Source organism: Nothoprocta perdicaria, unplaced genomic scaffold (assembly GCF_003342845.1).
Source record: "Nothoprocta perdicaria isolate Ctin4 unplaced genomic scaffold, notPer1 scaffold_34, whole genome shotgun sequence".
In the NCBI taxonomy this organism is placed as follows: Eukaryota; Metazoa; Chordata; class Aves; order Tinamiformes; family Tinamidae; genus Nothoprocta; species Nothoprocta perdicaria.
Window position 1 is genome coordinate 1,279,540 of NW_020455577.1, and position 19,087 is coordinate 1,298,626.

Here is a 19,087-nt window from a genome sequence, read left to right on the forward strand (position 1 = left end):
GCGTCGCGGCTCCCCCCGCGCTGCAGCAGCCGCTGCCGCCCGCGGGGCCTCCGCGCCCCGCCGCGCTGCTCCTGCTGCTCGCGGGGTCGGGACCCGGGGGGATACGGCGGGAGCAGCTGCGGTCGCTTTGGGAGCAGACCCGGCTGCGGGAACGTGCGCGCCCCGGGAAGCCCGCGGGCCACTCGCACTGCCCGGTCCCCACGGGACACGGACACGTGCCCCCAGGTGCCGGGTCTGCCCGGGGGTCCCGGGCCACAGGCGGCTCCGGTTGGGCCGCAGCCACAGGATGCCGGAGCATCCCCCGTCCTGCTGGGGAAATCTTCCCCCTGCAGCCCTCCGCAGCCCGGCCTGGCAGCTGGATTCTGGATCCCTGGCCAGGGATGCTCCGGCTGGGAAACCTTCCCTGTGTGGAGCCCTGGCCATGGAGGGGTCGGGGTTGTGCAGCCAGGGGCTCCAGCCTCCCTGCTGGGTTCCCCACTGCTCCAAGGGGCGCCGCTCCCTGTCCCTCTCCTGCTGCCTGTGTCACTGCCTCTCGGAGAGCTCACCGTGCACGCGWTGCCTGTGGGATATGGTGGCCGTTCCCGGGCAGCCCCACGTGTGACAGCACATGGGCCGGTTGTCACATGGGGTTTTGGCTCGGGGGACTCCGCAGCGCCGGGAACGGGCCCGTCTGCAGCCTTTGCCCTCTTCCCTGCCCGGCTGTGCTTGGGATTGCCCGCGGTCTCATGCATATGTGAGAGCGAGGCAGCTGCCCAAATACCCGTGTGCCCACACTGGGACTCCAGAAGCCTTGGAGCTGTGGGAGAGGGAGAGCAGCTCCGGGAAGGAGCCGTCCCTGCGAGAGTGGCCGTGCCGGGAGCGGGGAGCAGAGCTGGGCTGGCACCAGCATCCTGGCAGCCATGCGGGAGTGGGAGAAGCCAGGGCCCCTTCCCAGTTAGGGTCTGAGAGGGAAAGGATGTATTCTGGATAGGCCTAATGCACAGGACCTGCCTCCCAGCCCCAGGAGGGGACCAGCAAGCCAGGTCCARAAATTCCCTTCTCCTGCATGATGCCAATGTAAGATGAAGTAAGCCCTGATCCTGCAGTTTTAGAGCTCTCTACAGGTTTTGCTGCAACCGCCGGTAGACTGGGCTGCATATAAAATGGGTTTATCTCCCTTTCCCAATGCAAAGCTGTTGCCGTCAGAAGGAAAACAGATGCTTGGSTGCCTGTTTAAGCCAGTTTTGCAGAAAATTGCCTCTGGTTAAGACACTACCCGTACCAGGGACTGGAGCCCTGTCCCATTTAACTGCATGCTTCAAGGGCTGCCTGAGCAAAGCTGTTTTCAAAATTCCTCCAAAATTTCGCAAAGCCTGGAGATTCCTCCCCCCTGGTTAAAAACATACCAAGGGAGATAAATGCAGGGCAGCCCATGGATGCGCAAGGGGACTCTGTCCTGGGCACGAGTCCCCGCGCGGCGCCCACCCTGGCTCCCAGTGGGTGCATGGGGAGCTCTTCAAAGGAATCCGGGGGCGGATCTGGGCCCCYGTGCCTCTGCCTTCCCGCAGCAGGGAGGCAGCCGCGGGATATCCCTCGGGAGCGCTGTGTACAAACACGTGCTGACTTGGGAAACGGTGCCGGTTATTGAATTATTTAGCACGTACATCCAGGGGGAGAATGTTTTGCGATTCCYGTTTTTGTTTGCTACTTGAGTGAATGGATAGGTTGCTACTGACACGGTGCTGGGCTGCCTCGTGGGGCACAGCTTGTCCTTGTCCCACTCTCCCCTTTGCATCGTGTGCGGGGAGGCAACAAGCTCGCGCCAGCCCCGGGGCAGCAGCATGAGCCGCGATCCGGGCGCGGAGACGCTGCCTCCGCACTTTGCAGTTGTTGCTTTGACAGGTAGCTTTGTGTGTAAATAGGGAGCTGTGCAAAGCTCCGGGGAGGAGCAGCTGGCCGTGGGGTGGCCGTGGGGCAGTCACTTGCACACGAGCACGTGCGTGAGGTGCCATCTGAGCAGGAACGTGGGGACGCGGGGCAGGTCTGGCGAGCGAGGCAGCACCTCGGAGCGCTCCAGCGGCCGCTATTAGCCATGCTAAAGAGATTACCAGCTCTGCAGGACCCATCGAGTGCCTTAAACAGAGCTCAGGCATCAAAGGCGGCCCTCGCAGGCTCGTGCTTTCACATCAAGTAACAGAAAATTCCTACCCAACTTAATTAAAAGCTGTGCTGGTCTTGTTAAATGAAAACAACAGCTTTTCCTTCGCCTAAACACCATAGCATTGGTGGAGAGGAGTTTGCAGAAATGTCGGCTCCTGCCTTAATGAATCACCTTTGCTGAAGTCCTGCATCCCCAGACCAGAATGTCTGATTAATCTAAAGCTTCCCCAAAAAGGTTTTTTTTTTTTTTTTTTTTTTTCCTCCTGGCTAGAGACCACAGAGGAGAGATGAAAAAGTGCGAAGAGCTTTGTAGAGGAACTTAGACAAGAGGGTGGGGGAGTGACAAAACCAGGCCTATAATAGGAAACAAGTCACTGAAGAGATGGTGAAGGTACCTTTCATCTTGGAGGATCCGAAGTGCTCTGCAGCGCAAGAACACGCGCGGGAGCCGGGAAGCCATCCGCAAGCAGCAGCCCCAGGAGCTGGAGGCAGCGCCTCCCTGGGAGCAGAGCCACCGCGGGCAGGTCGCCAGCTCCTCGGGTTTGCTCCTCACCTGCCAGCGTCCCCCATGGCCTTTCTGGTTGCTCTCCGTGGTGGAGATGCAACTGGATGGATGCTCTTCCACGCTGTGTGCTCAGGAAYGATAGGTGCTGGTATACGGACACCAGAGCTATGGCACGTGAAACATCGCACTTTAACTTCGATAGATGCTTTGGTGGCATCCACAGATACCTTGAAGTTTTTCGGATTTTATCCCATTATTTACGTTAAYTTTGCTGACTTTGATCAATAGTAAGTTAGTAGGGAAAAGAAAAACGGTATTCAACAGCTCATCTCTCTTCTAGTGTTCATGGAGGGGATTGATTTCTGCCTTTTCTCCATGGCCTGCCTGCTCAGAGGGTCTGAGAAATGCTGTTCCGGAGCAGAGCTGCTGCATCTGTGTCTTGCAGGGGTTTGTAACACCCCTGGCCTCTCGGGGCAGGTGTTTCACGTGGAGGTAGCCAGGGCTTTTGCATTAAATGTTTATAACACCTTCCTCGCTTGGTGTCTAGACCAAGCTGCTGAGACCAGCGCTGCGAGCTGCTTGCTCTATTTCCGAGGATCTGGGAGGTTTCCTAGGATCTGTGTGACRGCATCGAGGGCTGAAAACACACCACGGTTGGACATGCAGTCACTTAGAGCTTAGACCTGACATCACCTATGGGCTTGAGGGGAAGGGAGCTGAGTCCTCCAGCCCAAAGGTGCCTGGTGCCTCTTCACGGACCCTGGAGGCTGCAGCATGGGGCAGCGCTTCTCGCTCAGGATGCGGAGGTGTTGGGCAATGTGGACCTTGTGAGCACCTCGGAGCTGCACAAAGCTGCTCTCCCTTCCCTCCGTGGAGGATGCCGTTGGGAACGCAGCAACGCTTCTCGTAGGAGAGTAAATATTGGCCCTGAATGAAGTCGCTGATAACAGGAGATATGTTATCAACAACTGTTTAACCTAATATTACTTCTCTACAAGATAACATTGAGCTCTTGCAAGAGGTTAATAACTAGATGTGGAATCCATTGCTGCCTACAAAGACACCCAGCACACCACGGCCTTAATTTTCCCCCTGAAGCCTCATTACTGCCAAAGGAGCCGTTSCAGGGAGAGGCACTGCTGGGTCCGTCGGGTCTCCGTCTCCAGCGGCGACCAAAAGTGATGCTCCTGAGCGTGCCGTTCTGCTGCAGGCCGAGTACTTTCCCTGGGTCCTCCCTGACCAAAGCATCACAGCGTAGTCCATACTGCTTTTAAAGCAAAGCCTGTGTGCGTCTTGCACTGTGTCTCATCTAGGTGAACACCAACGGAGTGATGCTGCGGCTGCAGCCCCCAAGGCGGGATCAGGCGGCGCGCGGGACGCTGCTCCGTGGCCGGGATGTGCGCGGAGTGTCCGTGGGCAGCTCCACCGACCCCTCCAGCGCTCGTGGCTCCCGGCGGTGCTCCYTGCCGCAGGCTACGCCAGCTCCGCAAAGCTGCCCGCGTGGCAGCTGCAGTCCTATTGATCCCGCTGGGATGATGAGCCGGAATGAAGCCCCGTGGGAAATCAGCAGGGAAGATGAAAGCCCGGCTGCGAGGCGGAGGCTGGAGCCGTGGCGGAGCGGAGAGCGGAGCCCGGCTGGAGGCTGCTCCGAGCCCCGCGTCCCCGTCACTGACTTCGGGATAGCCGCGTTAAACAGCTCGCTTGCCACCTGCTCGCACACACAGGTCCTGCTGGGGCGTCGAGGCAAGAAGCCCTTTGCCCAGGCAGCCTCCAGCTGCTCCCTCAACTTATGTCATGAAGTCTCTGGCTCCTGTCTCAGGGGTCTGCTTTGGTCCCATTGCAATGGGCTCTCTGTGCCCTGTGAAGTGCCTTCAGTTCCCGGGAGCGTCGCTGCTCCTTCTCGCGTGGCCCCACGGCATGGGCCGGCCCCCGTGGCCAGGAAAGGAGCCGCTGCCTCCCTCTTCCCCCTCCTGCGTCTGCTTTGAGGTTTCAGTAACATCGCCACTGCTGCGCTCAGTCCCTGGGAGAGAAAGTGATGAAGCCCTTATTTCCCTAATAAGAAATCAATCCAGTGTTTTCTTTGGTTTCTCCTTCAATTTCTTAGCCTTTCTTTTTTTTTTTTCTTTCCGGTCTTTCTTTCTTTCTGCGTTTTTGGCAGCTCTACAAGCCATCACACCTCCGAGCCAGCAATTTAGGGTAGTAGCTTGTTTGGGTGGTTGTCAAAAGGCTCCGTCCCGTCTTGTGGTTAGAGCCACCCGTACTGAAGCCCTGCAAAAGATATTGGGGAAATTAATTCTCCCTCGGCCTCCCTGAGGCCTCTGGCCTCAAACTTACGCAGATCTTATCTCTAAGGTGATGCAGTGGCAGAAGGCGGGTTGGAAGGGAGAGGTCTGCATTTTCCCCTGTGTTAAAGCCCTTTTTTTCCCATTGCCTCCCATAGTGGGACGGGATGCAGGGGACTGTGGAGGACTGTGGTGCAGCGCCCAGGCAGGTCCTTGGGTCACTGCTGCCTTGSCCGGCGAGCAAACGAGGAGCAACTTTGATTTTATCTATGGTGAATAGCTGCGTTTTTCAGCTAGCTCTGTGGGTTGTTTGTTTGCTTTGGAGAGGAAGCACAAGCAGGGCAGGCAAGGAGGCTGTGGCAGAATAAAGAGGATAATCGAGGTGTGAGAGGGAAGCTTTGGGCCAACCTCAGGTCTTCCATTTTATTACTGCGTCGCCACCACAGAATACGGAAATTACTGCCAAAATTACAGAGGTATCAGAGGGAAACTGCTGAGCGAGACGTTATTTACAGTGGATGCTCTGTGAGGAGTCAATTTGCCAGATGCAGCGAGCAGCTTGGAGGATGCTGTGAAAGCCCAGCCCAGCCGTCCGAGTGAGGGCAAGGTTGTGGGCTGGGGACCGCTGAATCCCCAATCTCTTCCCCAGAAGTGCAGAGCTTGTGAGCTATCCCAGGCAGGACCCCTTTGCTGCCCATTCCCAGGCTTCATGGGGCTGCGCTGTGAAATACCTCACGTATAGGCAAGTGCAAAGGAGCAGGGTCCCTAAAGGGCCAGCGTGCGGCTGTGCGCAGCCTCYTCCGCGCTGCGCATCACCATGGCAGCTCCGGAGGTCGAGGCCGGCGGCGGGGACCAAATGCCACGTACGTGCTGAGAACGGCRCGCGGGAGATCCAGGCGCTGCCCCCCGGGAACACAGGGCTGCACACGGGCACAAGTGATGGCTCCTTAGCAGCAGTGAAGTGCCTTTGCCAAGGGCGTTTAGCTAAAGAGACCAAGTACAAAAACACACTGAGGTATTTTATTTTATTTTATTTTATTTTATTTTATTTTATTTTATTTTATTTTATTTTATTTTATTTTATTTTATTTTATTTTATTTTATTTTATTTNTATTTTATTTTATTTTATTTTATTTTATTTTATTTTATTTTATTTTATTTTATTTTATTTTATTTTATTTTATTTTATTTTATTTTATTTTATTTTTAARGAAAGGAGAAGTCACAGGCTATTCCGGACCTTTTACAACCGCTCTGCTAACACTGACTGCCCCATCACCCTCTGTCAGTCCCATGGACACAGTGGTTCTTAAAATCAGTGCACGTGGGCCGCAGCTCTTGGGCAGTCGTTGCAGGGCTCTCTCTGGCTCCTACAACTCCATTCAAAAGCTCTTCTCGCTGAGCAAATACCCAGCATCTCTTTTCGCTCTGAGACTTACATGCTTATTATGCTTTTTTTTTTTTTTTTCAGCAGAAAAAAGATTCCACTCACTAGCTAGGTCATGAATCCATGTGTACATTATGAATGGCAAGTGTATGCGTGTGCCCTAGGCTTTACTCAGTCGTATCATACAATACAAGAAGTCAGGATGGAAATAAATCTTAATGCTAAGTGGCCTACATGAAGCGCAGTGCTTTACATAAAACCCTAATTTTAGAGCTTCTAGACTGTGGCCAATCCACTGTCTCACCATGACTTAGCATAACTATACTTCTTTATATACATATATATGTTTGTATATGGCTGTGCACACACATTATTTCTTCTTTTCYGTGCAGCTGAGCTGGCCTGCCCCAGTCCTGGCTGCCTCCCCATACACCTTTCCGCAGGGAGCTCCGGCTTGGCCAGGAGGGAGCATCCCGATGCTCTGTAGTGAGGGATCCTGCACTCAGCATGCCCTTTGCGTTTGGGGAATGCCAGGGGTTCCTTGGGAATGGCCCGCAGGATTCAGGATGCGCGCTTGGCTTTCCAAGTGCTCCGGATGCAGGGAGCTTTGCTTTTCAGCAAGAAATCCCTCACCTCTCAGCATTCCTGCTTGCGAGCTCCCTCCGCGCTGTCCGAGTTCCCGCTGCAGCWCCATTAACTTGCAGCTCGCCTTTGCGCCGTGTTTGCTTTCCCTGCACACTCTTTCCCGCTGCTTCCCTGCTCTCCGTGCAGCTCGTGCCCTTTCCCAGCCCGCCTGCAGCCGCGGAATTGCCGCGCGCTCCCGGCGCCAGCTTCAAAGYCCTGCGAGACCCACCGTCCCGCGAGGCAGCAGCTCCGCTCTGCTTATCCCAGGTCTTGGCTGGCGCTGGAAAAGCAGCATGAAGTGTCTAGCGCTCCCGGCTGGAGCGGGAGGCTTTGGCATGAGCCGAGCGCATCTCGGAGGCTCGTGAGCCAGCGCGCTTGGGAGTGCGCTTCTCCCCATGGATGGATGCATCCCGCTGCTTGGTGGGGTCTCCTGGAGCGGGGAAAGGACTGGTTCAAGCRCTGGGTGCAGGGACGGGGAGAGGAGGAAGCCCTTGGTGGGCAACGGGAGGCACTGCCATGCTGCGGGCGCACCCCGCTGCCTCCGTGCCGGCGAGCGGAGAGATTAACTGACCTGCTGCTCTCTGCTTATTAAAAGAAAATGGTGTTTCCTGGCAGCGCTACAGGTCTGACATCTTGATCCACTGAGACGCTCGCGAAATATAAATCAGGAGGGAGCGACGCAGGGAGGGAGCCAGTCACCTCCCCGGCGAGTTCCGTTCGCTCCCGTCTCCGTGTGCGGCTGCGTGGCCTTTGCACGGAGCCGGGAGCCGGGCAGGGGATGTGCGGAACAGGCACGCAGGAGAAGCCGTGCTCCAGCTTCCATGAAAGAGGCAAGTTGTGCAGTAAATGAAGGCTGATCTGCATGCAGCTGCCTCTGTGTGCACGCGTTCCGGGATGAGCCTGGGAGCGGGTTTTATCCGAATTCTCCTGCCTTTTGTCTTTAATTTAAAAAGTTAGAATCTCCTGTAATTGCCTCCGCGCTCACCAAGAACGGGGGAAGAGCAGGAAAGCCTCTGGTGACTAATTGAATGCCGTATAAATGTTCTGCCTGTAAGCAAGGTTCTCTTACATTATGAAGATATTTAGGCCCAGTTCTGTGCTAGAGTGATAATTCTACGAGGGATTTTCGTATCTTTTGGATTCAATATGCGTTGGATCATTACCTTTTTTTTTTTTTTTTAAAAAAACACTTAATAGCTTTATAATCCAGAAAAATTCTGCATCTAATGATAATAAAGCACTTCTTTTAAGGAGGGCAAACATCATATACATTATTTCCTTGGATTTCTGTAATGTGGCTCCTCTGCACCGTATTTATATGTGTATTTATATGTGTATTTATACTGCCCTGTTGCAGGTGGAAGCGCTGAGGCCCTGGGGAGCAGTAGCTCCCCCCATATCACCCCATGGCCAAGGCAGAACCAGCTTCTCCTTCCCTTCCTTCTTCCTTTTCTTCCTTCCTTGCCCAGGAATTTTCCTGCATCAAGGCATCGTCCTGCTCTCCGGGCAGCCTGGCTGCCCGCTCTGTGGAGGCAGGGATTCAAATCCAGTTACAGGCATTTGCTTATTATATTTCCCTTAGCTCTTTCCAAGAATGCAATTTTTGCTGGTCTTCTATGGCTTTTAATTAAGAGAGCTTGTATCATTTATTCATTATTTATTAACTCTTTATAGATGTTGTAAGCCCATTGCTGACATCAGTGGAGTCCTACTGATGCTCGTAAGCCCATCAGCAGACACTGTAATTGATGGCTATAAGCAATCTGCTGACCTGTTGGGCCCTGCAACAATTGATTAACTATTCATTAAAACATCTAGAAATCATTTATGAACCTTTTATAAACTATTTATAAGGGAGCGGGGACTGATTTATTCATTCCTGTTCAGGGGCTTACAGTAGAGGGACAGCAACGACACGGTGCTTTGGCCAGGAAGGATGAGAAAGGGACCRCCGGGCAACGGAGAAGCTCTTCCTGATGGAGAGATGCTTCAGCCCATGCACTAAATCTTCCCTAGGAGATGATGGCAGATATTCAATCACGGATCAAATCAAGAATCATGAACCTTACAGGATAATGTGCTCCGCAAGTGGTGTCCCAAGGGCCCGCTGAGCTCCTGCAGAGCCGGCTATTGTCGTGCTCCCGTAGCCCTGGCCGCGAGCACCGAGGCGGATGAGGGCGAGGAGCTCTATTTCAGCTCCCAAGGCATCGGAGCCATGGGGAATCCTGCTGCGGCATGGCCCCAGCTTAGGATAGAGTGTCCCCCTCCTTCGGAAAGGATAGGCAAGGTCGAACCGCTGGAAGTGGCAGCTAAAACATTCAGGCTGGAGCGAAGAGCATCATTAAAGGGAAGAGCGGGTAACCACTGAAGTGGCTTCACCACTTTAGCTAAGTAGGCGCTGGCCAGAGTCCATAGCATCTATTTAATGTACCGTTGGGCTAGACCCGGAGCGCGGGATGAGCAGGCTCGTGGGTTGCGTTGCTCCTAGCTGGAGAGGTCTCACATACCACACGGTTCTCCTCGGGATTAGGATGCGGGGCCAGGCGGTGCCAGAGGGACGGCTGCCAGCGCGGCGCAGTTGGCCGCTGGATGCTCTTAGCGAGCGAGCTGATTCCTGCCTTCATTGAGGACAGACCCCGAGGCTCCGATTCAGGACTCTGAGCAAAATATCCGTGGCTTACCTTGGGGCTATGGAATAAGAAGCTCCTTAGGAGAGGAATCGGGTGATGCTGTTCCTCTCTTTAGATTCCTCAGACATTTACTGGTGCTGTGGCTTCACTTCTGCCCACAGATGCGTGTGTCACTAGGCACTGAGGAGCTTCGTGATCCCCGAATAGGAGTTTCAGGCAGAAACTCCCCACATGCAGATGGAGGAAAYGACGCCAGTAAATGGGAACTTAGTGTCTCACATCGCTCCTCGCAGTCCGTCTATAATCTCGCCTGGAGCTGGTGCTGTCTAGCAAGGGTGAGTGATGACTCGCCAGGCGTTGCTGTTGGGTGCCGCGTGTCGCCTCCTTCCTTTGCTCTGCCATCCCCGCGTGGCTCCTCGCTGAGGATGCTCAGCTGAGTGCCGTGGGCCCGGCTGCGTGGGCACTGGCGGCGTGGCTCCTTCGCGGCCAGACCCCAGCGTTGGTGGCAGCGTCGTGGTGGCAGCTTTGCAGCGGGGGGACAGCAGACGCGTCTCCCGGAGGATGGCTTTTCGAAGCAGGATTCCCGCTGCTCCATATGGTTAGTTGTGTTTCCCAGGCCTTGTTTGCATTTACAGAAGGGGTGTTTTTAAGCACATGTGAGTCGCACGCTGGAAAGCCTTGAATAGTTAGATCAGAATAGGAGTRAAGTAGCATGGAGTAGAACAGACCCCTCTTTTCCAGAGGGTCCCGGGGCAGTGTGGAGCAGGACAAAGGCGCGCTGGGTTTCGCACCCTGACGAGATTCGTGTCCGTCAACGCGCTCCCCGAGCTCACGGACTTGCTTTAGGAAGAGCCTCCTGCCTACGTGCCTCAGCTTTGGGGACAGCGTTTCTTGGAGCCTTGGAGATGTGCGCGAGCCTGTTCCAAGGATTAGCCAAAGCCTTTCATCTCGGAGGCGCCCCGGGCCGGGCTCCATCTGTCCTAGGGCCCGTCTCCAACTGCGGATGCTGCCCGGGCCGCGGCGTGCCCGCTGTTATCTGTGCGGAGAGGCTGGCCGGGCACATCTCCGCTCCGGCGGCGTTGGCAGCGCCGGCAGCTCACGTGGAGCCCGGCGCCAGCAGAAGGCCCTGGAAAGAGCCAAGCTCTGCTCCRGGTAGCCTCTCTGCAAGGCAGCTTGCTGGGCCAGCCGTGCACTGGCGTGAACAGGATAAGCCGCRCTGAGCAAGACATGGGAGCGTTTTTGAAGGTCGGACAAGGATGCAGAGAAAGGACTTTGATTTTATGGTGTACGTGGCCCAGTAGCCTGTGTTTTCCTACAGCTCCAAGAGCTGGAGCCCAGTTACTAAACCTATGGGAGAKGATGACTCCCAATGGCAAGACTGCTCCTCCTTTGGTGTCTCTGCCCCCTCCAGGTCTGGGACAGCAGCTGCAAAATTAGGGAAAGAGAAAAAGGGGAACAAGAGACTCCTCCTAACGCCAAATTCCCAAGCAGGTTCRGGAAGAGTCTTTCCTTAAAGCTGCAAATTGGAGTGACTGTTTTCTAAAGGAAAGCAACCATTTTTGGTGAGAAACTTTCACTTCCTTCCCCTCATGCCCTTTCTAGACCTGCAGTTTATAGCGGTGTGAGTTCATTGGTAGCGTAGTTTAATTACCGCAGGTTCAGCTGAGAGTTAAACAGGAAAATAACTATAGTGAGTAGCAAGAGTGCTTTCCATATGCATTTTGATTTAAAATGCAAAAAAAAAAAAAAAAGAGAGAGAATGAAAAATTAGTCCATTTTCAGCACAGTTAAGAGGAAACAACTTCAAAAGTTAAGAATTTGGGGCAAGTTCTTCCTTTTTTTTTTAAAATGTCTTTAAAATTAATCCTGTCAGTTCAGATTCCACCTCCCATACTCTACATATTCCCCGTCCCATTGCAGGGGAGGGTGCCTGAATAGAATATCCCCTGTGCCCTGGAGCAGGATCCGTGTCCTGATCCATGTCCCTCCCAGTGCTCCAAGAAACTCCAGCGTGATGCAGGGTCCCCGGTTTGGTGTGAAGACGCCCCTCGCAGCGCAGAGCCTTCGTCTCCGTCCGGCTGGACCGGCTCCCTCCTCCCCCTCTCCTTCCCTCCCTCCCTCTCTCCGTGAAGATACGCAAATACCAAGAGCCTGTTCCCGAGGCGGGAAGTCAGCTTCAGAATTTTAATGATATCCTGTATCCCATCGCCTTTTATTTGGGGAGAGACTGCTCTAAATGACCCATTTTTCTTAGCAGAATGATAATCGTTACTGAGAGGAAAGTGCGCGCTGAGGACGGGGGCAAACGCAGGCACGGGAGAGACGGGGCGGCTTCTTCCAACCGGCAAAACGCTACACGGGGAAATAAACCTTTTGTACTTGGAGGAATGTAAAGACGCCTTTAAACATTCATGTAGATTTGCAACAAATAAGTCACCACGGCTGGAAAGGGAAACGCGGGAGAGCAGCCATAAATATTTTATCTCCTTGGCAATGAGCTCCGGCACTGCAAGTTGTCCCCTCCTCCATGCCTCCCGGGGACATCCCTCGCCCTGGGAGCAGGAGCCCAGAGCCCAACGGGGAGCGTATCCGCACGCTGCTCCCGGGAGCGTATCCGCACGCTGCTCCCGAGCCGGCTCTCGTGCTGCTTGAGGGCGCCGGCGGGACGTGTCGTGGAGAGGTCACCTCGGAACAAAACGCAGGGCACCTCATTGAGTGCCCAGATGCCAGCCCGGATGTCACCAGCTGCTTCTGACCGTGATGGTCAAGCATCTCAGTGAACGAATCTGACACGACCCCCCGAAACCCCCGTGCTCGTGTGATTGATTGGGTGAGCGAGCTCTGACCCCGGGTAATTGCTCTCTTGCAGAAGACCTCGCAGCAGCCCCTCGGCCGGGCTCGTACGCCGAGCATGGAGCTGGTTAGGTCTGTGAGTGATATAAGGAGTCTGGTCTCTGGATGCTGGAATTGAATTAGACACCAGCAAGACAGATTTTATTAGATTTATTAGAAGGAAGGCTGGAAAGCGGAGGAAGAGAAACGTCTCCTTGGCGACCTCCGGGCTGGGGTTATTTTTCTTGTGGTTTCTTGAGATGGGCGCAGGGCTGATGTCCTAGAGGAACGACCCCAGGTCGGGGAGCTGCCGGTCTCCTGCGGCGCCGCGGTCCCGGTGCGTCCGCACGGGACGGGAACGATGCCCAGTCGCAGCTCCCGCTCGGCGGCACCAGCGAGCCCTGCCGTGACTCAGCCGGGGTTTAGGAGCAGACAAACTCTCTGCCCGGGGAGGCACCGTGGGGGCTGCTGCTTCTGCTCAGGTCTGCCGGTGACTGGCGGGGACCTCTTGCCTTCATAATGAATATTGGAGCGGCCGTGCCAAAACGAATTCACTAAGTGCATGGCAACGCAAAATCCCCTTGGTTTTGCAAGTCACTCGCTTGCTCTCCATCTCCTACTTTTAGAATGAGGTTCTGCACTTGGAGGAAAAGGTGACCTGTCACAAAACCCAAGTGTCTCGGAGACCTGCGGAGATCCCTCCGCACCTCAGGGCTCTGGAGCTACGTCCTCTCCATGAACTTGAGGAGAGACGAGGAGGTTTCTCCATGCAGGGGGTTTGCTGCTGCCTGTCCACCTTGCTCGTTGCTTCCCAGCACGGCGCCTGCCCAAAGCCATTGCTGGGCAGAGCCAAACGCGGGTGCCCAAAACAGCGTTCAGCGAAGGCACCGGGTCCCAGCTCCCTTGCCCGCCTGGTGCCACCTTCCTGCCAGCCCCAAGGTCTGTCCGGGCTCAAGGGAGCAGAGAGTGGCTGCTCTCCTGCCAAGGTCACTGTCCCGTCAGCCCTGACCATGTGCTGGGCCATGGAGTAAGGCACTGAGAGCAGAGGGTCGCAGTCACAGGGCTTGTCTGAGCCCTGGCTCATGCACAAAAGAGCAGCCTTGAGCTGCAGGAGTTGGGTCGAGGCTTCAAGCCACTGGCCTCTGTTGGTTTATCCCTATTTCTAAGTGAAACAAGAAGCAAAACTTTGGATTTTGTCCCGGCAAGCTCCTCCAGCGTAGGTTGCTGTGTCTTCAGCCAAGAGTAACATGGAGCCTTTCCCCGTGTGAGGAAGAGGCTGGTGGAGAGGGACGGAGAGGGGGACAACGGGCTCTGGCCATGGAGGAGCCAGGCCCCSCTGCCGCCTTGCAGATTCCCCTGGCTAAGCAGTGCTAACCGCTTCCTCGAGAGAAACCGCGTGTTTCCCTGGGAAAACAGGGAATTGTTTTGATGGTGTCAAAACACCGTGTTATAATTTCAACACTACACATACAAATGAAAATGAATCATTTACTTTCTCTGAACGCTGTGTTTCAACACCCAAAATGCCAGAATTCTTTGTCGTGGCTGTCAAGCTTCATCCAAATGAGCAGGTTGTCAAATGAGGAGATGTCCCTGGGACCACGAGGGCCCCCGAGGACCTGACCGGGTGCATGAATGACCCCAAGGCCACAGGTCTGCCCTGGCCCTGTGGCTGCAATGTGCTCYGGTGCCCAAGCAAGGGGATGGAGAGACTTTGTCCTTTCCTTTTGGACATGCGGTGAGTCTGGTCCTTTCATTTTGGGGTTCTCCTTGAGAAGGGGAGCAGAAGCAAAGCTGCTAGAGTAACTAGGGGTATGCTGTCCCATTTCTCCAAAGGCCTTTTGGGAAGATGCCTGAGGCCTCTCTTCCCAAACACTTTGCCTGCACGGATCTTTTTGGGCAGGTCCTTGGAGCAATTTGCAGCATTTCCCCCTGGGTTTGCTGTGCCTGCAGGGTGAACAGTCCGTCATGGTTAGCGCGTGGGCTGTTTCCTCCTCCAGGCGCAATTAGTGGGCAGAGTCCGGAAAATCCTCCTTGGGCTCATTTCCTTGGCAGGATGCACTCGAGATGCCGATGCTGCTGCCGAGGAGATGGGATTTCTCCCTTGACACTCAGTGCCTGCGTGGTGCCTGGAGCTTGCAGATACCTCCGTGTGTTGCAAAAAGCAAAAGCCTTGGGCATCATGGTGAGCGGTGGCCTGGCCATAAAGAGGTCACTGACTTGAAGCATCACATGAGCRTGGGCATGGCAGGCAGCAAGGGCAGAGGACTGCGCTGCGGCATCTGCCCAGCTCCGGCGGCTAGAGCTCTCGGAGCAGCAACTTGACAGCAGGTTGGAGGAAGCGCCTTGGGAAGGACGGTGCGGAGCTCTTGGGAAGGACTAAGTGAAGGGGAGCGCCAGATTTATATCCAGGAAGGCTGAAATAAATCAAAGCAATTAAAGTGTAAATGAAGCTTTAAGCAATGCGGCACCGCAGCTAGCCGGGGAGCGTGTTGCGTACGCGTTTCGCCTCGCTCGACCCCTCTTTTATTTATAGGCAGGCTTGAAACCACTCGGATAACCTAAGCCCGCCTGCCAGGTAGCGCTGGGGTTGCCAGCGGCACGGGTGCAAGGCTGGATAAGCGGCATCGGGGAGCCAGGGGAGGASGGTAGCGGCCGAGCTGGGGGTAATTAATCACTCCGCAATGAGGCATCGGCTTCCCGCGGGAAAASCCGGATCCATTCTCTCCTGCGCTGGCGGGGTGGTTGCTGAAGCGCCACGTCCTTGGATAGTCAGCGGGGCGCTGGGCAGCAAGGAGGCATCGGCCGCCCGCTGCGTCCTGAGCATCCCACACGCTCCTCGCGTCCCGGGGAGCTCTGCCTTATTTACAAGCACTCCCCCAGGAACCGAGAGCTTGGCAAATCCCTGTCTAAACAAATATTTGCCTCGGGGGTGTTCTCGCGGCTATCTGATGAGCTCGTTTGCTTGTTTATCCAGCAAGTTTCTTGAGCAGTTGCTGCATGTACTGTCAAGCGCCGTCTTTAAAAACTGCGAATCGGGGCTTCCCAGAATAATAGCTGCTTTAAAAATATGTGCTTTTTCTTTAATAGCACTCCAAGGAGATTTTTATCTGCAGGGATAGTTGCACATCATTCAAACGGGCCAGCTTTTCTCCACAGATGGGTAGAGACCTTTCTGTAAAACTGAAATGTGTAGTGTTTTATATATATATATACGTGTGTGTATCTGAAATGCATATAGCGACGGGACTCCAAGAGGTGTAGAAAATACCAACCACCACCCAAGTGAAAAATAAGAGAGAGGGCTGGCGATGTGGCAAGTATTTGCAAGAGGCCAAGGCAGGGATTAAGCCAAGAAGGTGCAGGGCTCGAGGAGCGTGAGTTACAAGCCAGCATCTCCATGAGGACCACGGCGTGCCGAGATGCTCCCCGATACACCTACTGCCCTCTAAATAACCGTCGCCTTTTGAAAGAAGAAATACATAAAGAGGAGAAAGGAAAAACAGCATTCCCTCTTGAAAGACCTAATTTATCTGGAATTATCCGTCCTTGGCCATAAATCCCCTGTAAAACTTGGCACGAGTTTAAAGGCAGTTACAGCAATGACTATATATTTTTATCTGCAGCCTCAAGCAGGAGCAAATTGCGGCACTAAAAGGYGGCTCGGCCTCCTGCTCAGCTGCTGAGCAACCCGTGAACGCGTGCAGGTGCCACCGCTCACGCGTGCGGGTGCCGCGTCCCCTCCTGCCGCAGCCCCAGGGACGAGGCGCAGGTGCCCCGTCACCGGAGTCCCCGTGCAGGTGCAGCTCGTGGTTGCTCCAACACAGCTGCCTTTGCTAATTGGTTCTGCTGCTTATTTCCTCTGCAGCCTCTTCCTCTTCCCTAGCAGATCTGAGTCTTGTTCCAGTGCTGCTGGGGGTGCATCTTTGTGTCTTCATCTTGTAGTCCCTGTGTGGAGGAGCTTGGGGTGGGGAGGACATCCATCCCTGTGGACCTGTGCTGGAGGGACCCTAATACCTTCTCTCTGTGCTCTTTTGCAGGACAGCACGATGGAGAGGAGGAGCACACGGCGGGTGACAGACAGGGCCCGCGCTGCTCGGCATGGGCATGGTGCTGGCACGCAGTGACAGGAGCCGTGAGGCCACACGGAGAGCCCCGGGCGCCCGGGAGGAGTTTGGGTTCCTGCTGGGAAGAGGGCAGCCATTCCTGGACCGTCTGCCTGCGTTGGGTTGTTGGGGATCTGGGCAAGGACTTGGCGTCCTGGAAGGGCCCTTGTGCTGTGGGATTGTGGTGGAGAAGAGAGTCCTCTTCCTCAGGCTGCCGGTGGTGGAGCACCATTCACAGAGGAGGCTGCTGTAAGGAGGCTCCTGTGGCCTCCCTGGAGGCTGACCGGCCCGAGGCAGTTGTGGGAGAGCCACGTCGCTTACAGGGCTGGGCAAGCTGTCCCTGCGGCCTCCGGAGCGGGCAGCGCGAGGAATAGAGCCTGCGGAGGMAGCTGAGGAGCCTCTGGAGAGCAGGGGCTGCTGGCCAACCTGCTGCACCGATCCACCAAGGGAGCAGCCCTCGGTCCTCCAAGGGCTCGTGGCTGATGCTGGGACTGCTCCCCTAGCGCAGGCCAGCGCTTGAAGCTGCGCGGGAGGCGGCCCGCTCGTCCCACCATGGTGCTGCCGCCACCTGACAAGCGCCACGTGTGTCTCACCACCATCGTCATCATGACCAGCATGGCCTTCATGGATGCCTACCTGGTGGAGCAGAACCAGGGGCCCCGCAAGATCGGTGTCTGCATCATTGTGCTGGTGGGGGACATCTGCTTCCTCATCGTGCTGCGCTACGTGGCCGTGTGGGTTGGGGCAGAGGTGAAGACCGCCAAGCGGGGCTAYGCCATGATCCTTTGGTTCCTGTACATCTTTGTGCTGGAGATCAAGCTCTACTTCATCTTCCAGAACTACAAAGCTGACAAGAAGAACCTGGAGACGGTGGCCAGGAAAGCCCTGACCTTGCTGCTCTCCATCTGTGTGCCGGGACTTTACTTGGTGCTGGTGGCCTTGGACAGTATGGAGTACATACGGACCTTTCGGAAGAAAGAGGACCTACGGGGGCGTCTCTTCTGGGTGGCCCTCGATCTGCTGGATATCTTGGACATCCAGGCCAACCTGTGGGAGCCACACAGGACTGGCCTGCCCATCTGGGCAGAGGGGCTCATGTTCTTCTACTGCTACATACTGCTCCTGATCCTGCCTTGCGTGTCCCTCAGTGAGATCAGCATGCAAGGGGAGCACATCGCCCCACAGAAAATGATGCTSTATCCCGTCCTCAGCTTGGTCACCATTAACATTGTCACCATTTTCATCCGGGCCATCAACATGGTCTTGTTCCAAGACAGCAGGGTCTCCACCATCTTTATTGGCAAGAACATCATTGCGATAGCCACCAAGGCGTGCACGTTCCTCGAGTACAAGCGGCAGGTGAAGGAGTTCCCCCAGAACGCCATCGCCCTGGAGCTCCAGCAGAACTCCCTGTCCCACAACCAGACCATGCACAGCGCGCAGGGCATCCCCCACGAGCCCTCACCCACCAGCGAGATCCTCGACACATGATGGCCTGCCCCACAGCCAGCCTTGGTTCAGATAGCCCCAGGATAGCAGCTCTGCCGCTGTGCGGGGCGAGCGTGACCCACAGATCCCGGCAGTGWGGGCTCTTCGAGGCACAAACCACGGACCATGTTTTAATTGAGCTACGGAGCGTCCCCTAGACYTCTTCATCTCAGGTATAGCCCTAGGAGTCCTCCAGACAAACCAAATGAACTTGCAAGGGACCTGAACCAGCTAATCCTCTCCCTCCCTCCCTTTTTCCACCAACTTCTCCCTTCCCAAGCAAGGACCGCTAACGTTGCAATGTCCCTTTTTACTCCTCGAGCGTCTCCCCTTTGCTCTGAGTCTGGAATGAAGATTTTCTTACTGGAGACTGTTTTTATGGAGCAGGGTTGGGGTGGGTGGGTGGGACRGAGGGTGGTGCGGCTGAACCAGTCAAATGCTGTGATTGTCGGTGTCTCTTACTCGGAATGGTTGTGTTTACACTTTCCTATTTATCCGGTCTCCTGTGCCCAGGGGCTGGTTGTGGTTAGGGGCGGAGAGCAGCGCCGGGAGGGCTAGCCCAGCTCCTCGCCCTCGGGGGCCGGTGGTGCGCGCCAGGGGCTCCAGCTCTGCCGGCACTAATATCGGACAAGCTGGAGCTAATCTAATGCTGGTGTTTTATGTATTTCCTTCACTTTGAACAACTCAGCACAATATTTCTATTTTTGGAAGGGTCTCTCGTTCTCTTTCCCTGGTGTTGCAAACCTTCTTGGCACGGCCACCGGCACCGACAGGTCCCAAGGAGAGCTTAGTTACAAGGATGGCGGCGATGCGTTTCACTCCAGCATCGAGCATTTATAAAGAGGGCTGCTTTCCACAGCTACTATATTTTTTAAATAAAATATTTCAGAGAAAAAAAAAAAGAAGAAAATCATAAAAAAATTGCCCAGGAGGGATGTGCCGCCCAGGGCRTGGGGCTCGGCGCTATGTACAGATCTGCTCCGCTCTCGTCCGCGTGGCACGTGGTGCTTGGCTGACCTGCTGGCCGCAGGCGAGGGCCAGATGGCCAATAAAAGCCCCATGAGAACGATGGCTTTTCATGGTCTTTGCTCTG

General features: G+C 55.2%; 1 protein-coding gene across 1 annotated transcript; it reads left to right on the top strand.

The window, feature by feature from the left end:
• The first annotated feature begins 16,589 nt into the window (after window positions 1–16,589).
• On the top strand, window positions 16,590–18,850 carry TMEM121 (transmembrane protein 121). The gene has a single exon (XM_026043811.1). The coding sequence runs from the start codon at window positions 17,059–17,061 to the stop codon at window positions 17,995–17,997; it is 939 nt and encodes a 312-aa protein (XP_025899596.1). The 5' UTR covers window positions 16,590–17,058; the 3' UTR covers window positions 17,998–18,850.
• Window positions 18,851–19,087: the final 237 nt, after the last annotated feature.